The sequence below is a fragment of the Gossypium hirsutum genome, chromosome A05 (assembly GCF_007990345.1).
Source record: "Gossypium hirsutum isolate 1008001.06 chromosome A05, Gossypium_hirsutum_v2.1, whole genome shotgun sequence".
Taxonomy (NCBI): Eukaryota; Viridiplantae; Streptophyta; class Magnoliopsida; order Malvales; family Malvaceae; genus Gossypium; species Gossypium hirsutum.
In genome coordinates, this window is record NC_053428.1 from 62,618,198 (window position 1) to 62,623,350 (window position 5,153).

The following is a 5,153-nucleotide window of genomic DNA, read 5'->3' on the forward strand; positions in this document are numbered from 1 at the left end:
ACAACAAACCCTAAAATTTTTATCAAGCAAATTTTCAAGAAAACACCCTAAAAAATTCTTTGTCCCAAATCAACCTTCAAGCTAAATGAGTCAAACTTTCAAAATCGTCCCTCTTCCTCAAAGTGGATCTTCACTCTCCTGTCCAAAACTAATGTTTTTAAGTCTTCAAATCAGGTGTGAGATCTAAACCTAAATGTTTGTGTTTAATTGAAAACTTTTAAAGAAGTAGCACTACAACAAAACAGGTTTTTAGCGGCATTTTTTTGGGCCTATAAGCGCTGCTAAAACTATTTGCGGCGTTTTTACAAGCGCCGCAAAAATGTCGCTAAAGACGACGCCGCTAACAGTTTGTGACGTTTATGAAAGAAACACCGCTATAGAACATGATTTTTAACGGCGCTTTCCCCACAAATGTTGCTATAGAACAGACCTTTAGCGGCGCTTTTCTCACAAACGCCGCTAAAGAACATGACCTTTAAAAAAATTATTTTAATTAAATAATATTTATTTCTATGATAAATTATATTATGTTTAATTTTTGAAATTTTAACTTTAAAACTAAATATAAAAAATTAATGAATTTAAATTTAGTACATAATTATTGAGTCAATATGTAATTTAATACATAAAAAAACACACACACACACACAGATGATTTGGCAAAAGTATTACTATTTCTAAAACAAAATTCATCCTGGTGAGAAAAGAATGCCAAATCATCATCACCTCTCATTAATCAAAGGAAAAAGATCAAAAAAGAAGAAGAAACAATATACAACAGAGGGCTAGCTCAAGCTTAGATGAAGCCAAAGTATTGCAATGCCTGCATATAACTTAGAGAATTCCTTTGATGCTTTCAATTCAACCGCCAGAGAATCCAAAACACCGGAACAGAAAGCCAAAGTACGCACCTGTAAGCCAAAGTCAGGCCAGTAAGGAAATCACTTATACGACCCTTAAAGCCACATATGTCAAAGCACATTAACTGATCTCTTTGAATTATGACATGGAAAGATAAATTTTTAATAATGCCGCCATAAAGCAAGAATCAGAATTTATTTCAACAAAAGAGAAATAAAACATTGTTGCTAATAACCAGATAAAACAAAAAAAACCGAACAGCATAACTGCACAGGCTTAGGAGCAAGAGGGAATTAAAGGAACTAACCTCCATATCTAAGACTATCCTTTTGCTGAAAAGAGTCTCAATTATTTGCAATAAATGCATCACCAAATACATATATATGAGAAAATGAAAATAATATTTCATAGTTAACTCATATCAAGAAAAACTAAAGGTTTCACAATACAATGGAATGCTTCCGTTATTTAACAAGGAACAATAGTATTAATTTGCAAAAAGTAGAACAGAAACAGAAACATGCTGCACTACTGTTGTTTAACGTTATATAGAAATTATTCTTTAGTTCTAATATCTAAAATTACAAGCACAAAAGGTAATATCAGGGTCTGATGAACAGTTAGATTTGACTAAAAATACCAGTAAATCTAATAAGTCCTAATTATAAATCTAAGGGTTTGAAATCTAACTTTGGAACAAATTATAACACAAAACTAACAACAAAAAACACAAAAAAGTCTCTAAGTAACCCCACAAGACCAAACATCTGCAATCTAAATATTTCCAAAAAGTCTCTAAGTTTTCATTCATATGAAGTTCTACTCAGCTCAACTCAGAATAGTATGTCTTATAGACCAAAAACTATGGAAACAGGGAATAAGAATTACCTTCCCATCATATTTTTTCCTAGACAAAACATCTGGTGCAATGTAGGCTGAGGTTCCCATGGTAGATTTGGGTTGGGAATGAAACACACTTGACCGAAACATGCAGTACAAAGTTAATAATTTAATTTTTATAGCTATGTTTTTGGACTCTTTGGCCGGTGTTTGACATCCATGCTGAACACATTTTCAGGTATAGATATGGGAATATGATAGTCCAAGTGTATGGAAAAAAGTAAAAAAAAAAAACTAAATAAGCCCGCATCAAATATTATAGCAGCGGACAAATTCAAATATTTGGCATGTACCCACATCTTCACGATCAACCAAGTCTGTAAGACGACCTCCATTAGCCTATAACCTATCTACTACACCAAGAATCCTTCTATTTATCCTCTATTTGGTGTTCCCTAGTGTATCCAGGGCCTGATGCATGAGAAATAATAGAATCATTGTAACAAGAGGCTATACTGAACAGTGATATAAAGTTGGTGACTGACAACAATTTATCAGAATTGTTCTCATTTTTAAGCTCAAACTTAGACATTTATTCAATTATATAATTAAAACAACAATCTTATATAAAAAATAATATAATATTTAATAAATATTCATAAAAAATTAATAAAATATGTAATTACATATTAAATTAAATGAAATAAGCCTACACTTTGAAGTGCATAACATAAAGACATAAATGTAAATCTCAAGGATTTCAAACCTCAAAAACAAGCTCTAATTGCTTCCTTAGAGTTCTTTTAACAGTTTGACATTGTTGTTTTGCTCCATGTGTCCGCATGACATATGATGGTAAAAAGAAATAAGCACCATGGTTATACCTGCCAAAGTATCACAAAGTTCATTAGTGATTGGATAGGAACTGAACAAGTGGGAATATAATCATATATATATATATCAAAATGCCGTAAAGACACCACGACAAGTTTTAAGAAAAAAGTCATCCATTAACATATATACTTAAAGTAAAAGTTAGACAAGCATTACAGGTGAAAGCAGTGCAAAGCCCTGATTTAGGCTCAAAACTCTAAAGCTCATAAATGAGAGAAGAACTTATAACACAATAAAAACAAGACTTTTCAGTAAATTAGCCAATTGAATCATTTGACCCTTCATTTGTACAAAAATCAATTATATATATTAAAATGGATACCTACGAAAAAATTAAGAAGCAACAGAATGCACAAAGAATAGAAAAGTGGTGGAACAATCATAATTATTCTGTAACATCAGAAAAGAAGAGAGGAAAAAAAGTCAAAAGGGTGGAAAAGGACAAGGGTAAGGATGAATTCATACTGGAATTCTATCAGGGTATTTTCCCCTGAATCTGGTAGCCTCAGCACGCCTTATCTCTGGATATTAAAAATCCATAAATTAACGAAAAGCAACCAAAGAATAGCTAATACATGATCAGCAGTAACATACCAAAATCATGTTCAATCTTGAAGCTGCTTTTAGTCATATCTGCTGATATATCACTACAGAACCATTAGGATGTAAAGTCAACTAATACCCTATTTTTAGACCTTACCGTAGACAAAAACCACAAAATTTAAAGTAGGACAACAATTCAAATTCAAGTTAAGATATCCTTTAATTCCAAATTAAATAAAAAAGAAAGAAGAAATAAGAATCCGATCATCATAAATTCAAGACAGTAAAGAAGAAGAAACCCAAATCATATTTGATATTGAGAAACATAAAGAAGAAGAATTCAAGATTTCTTTTTTTACCTCAGCAGATATAGAAAAGGCTGTAAGGATTGAATTGAAACAAAGAGATGAGATGACAAAGAAATCAACTAAAGATGGATGAGGTGTTGTTGTCTTGAAGATTAATATGAATGAGAAGATGATAAAAATAGGTGTTTATTTAAGATTTGTTTTAGTTTGGGGGCATTTCTCCTCCAACTGGGCTAGGTTGCTAACCAAGTAACCGCCACGTCAGTCTTCTACGGTATTTGGATTTTCTTCAATACTTATCCAATATTGGAATTGGACGACGCTTTCTCATTTCACTTCATTTTAGAATCATCCTTGGTGAGCAAATTTTATCAGAATACTACACTGTTTCAAATTTTAAGTATATATGTTAATGGATGACTAATAATAGGAATAAACTCAATAACATGGTAGAGTATCATTTATCATCTGCTTTGCATCTGAAACAGTCTGAGATTGAGCTAATTCGAGTAAATCCCCTTCCCATTTGGTTAAATTCTGCAACCATTTTTAACCGATAATAGGAAATGCGGAACAATTTCTTAAAAAAAAACCTCAAACCAAAGAAGAAAATAAGAATAAGAGAATTAGAACCTCATTACTATTAAGATCGATTAACAGAGGAAAGTAACTGCAAACAAAGAAACGAATTATAAAAAAATTGAAAGGAAAAGAAATAAAGAAGGAACCTCAGCATCAGAGGGTCCTTGGCGTAGTTGACTTCAGAGGTTTTACGAGTGTGTTCGGCGACTAAAAGGCAATTGAAGTCGGCTTGAGAAAACTCCATTTCCATGATTGTTTTCTTCTGTTAGTTTGGAAAGTGAGGGAAGAGTGTAGCCGCTAGGATTTTTTCTTTTTCTATTAGAGAAGTGAAGTAGAGAAGGTAACATAAACTCCATTGCTTCTTTGATCATTGCTTCTACTAATTTCAAGTGAAATTTTAGGATTTCTTTGGGGAGGGGGGGAGGGAACCGTTTTTGGGAAAAAGAAAGGAGGGAAAAAAGAAAGTTTTCATGTCGAATTCTGGGAAAAAGTATTAAGGTATTTTGGGTAACAAAAGAGTGCGGTTTTATGTAAGACTTTTTGCGGCGTTTTTATTTTATGTAAGACTTTTTGCGGCGTTTTTAATAAAAACGCCACAAAAAGTCATTTTCCTTTACACAAAATGGCACTGTTTTGTTCTGCTAAAAATCCCTTATTTTGTTTTAATATATATAAACTTTATAATTATTTCTTAAATAATTTAAACTATATTGATCATTTTAATATATTAAAATAAATATTATCTTCTTTACAATTATATAAGAAATTAATTAATATATTAATTAAAAAATCAGTCACATACCAAAAAAAAACTTTAAAATTATTTTAATTAATAGTATTTTTTTTCATTTTTGACATGTATTTTTCTATGTTTTTACTTTCAAAATTTTTCTCAGTATAATCCAAATGTTGCTTCAATTTTCTAACAGTAAACCCTAAACCTTAAACCTTAAACCATAAACCATAAACCATAAGCCCACACCCTAAACCCTAAATATATATATAGATTACAATGGATAAAAGTAATTAAAAAATAATCTTATTGCTTACTTAAACCCTAAAATAATTTGATTTTTTATTATTTTATCAAAAACCCTAACCCTTAAACCTTAATAGCCTAACCCT

General features: G+C 31.1%; 1 protein-coding gene across 1 annotated transcript; it reads right to left on the reverse strand.

Moving 5' to 3' along the window:
* Positions 1-576: 576 nt before the first annotated feature.
* Positions 577-4,528, reverse strand: LOC107957219 (uncharacterized). The gene is made up of 3 exons (XM_016892672.2): positions 4,175-4,528; positions 2,468-2,585; positions 577-911 (listed from the first exon to the last, which is right to left on the reverse strand). The coding sequence occupies exons 1-3, from the start codon at positions 4,276-4,278 to the stop codon at positions 786-788; spliced, it is 348 nt and encodes a 115-aa protein (XP_016748161.1). The 5' UTR covers positions 4,279-4,528; the 3' UTR covers positions 577-785.
* Between the last annotated feature and the right edge of the window lie 625 nt (positions 4,529-5,153).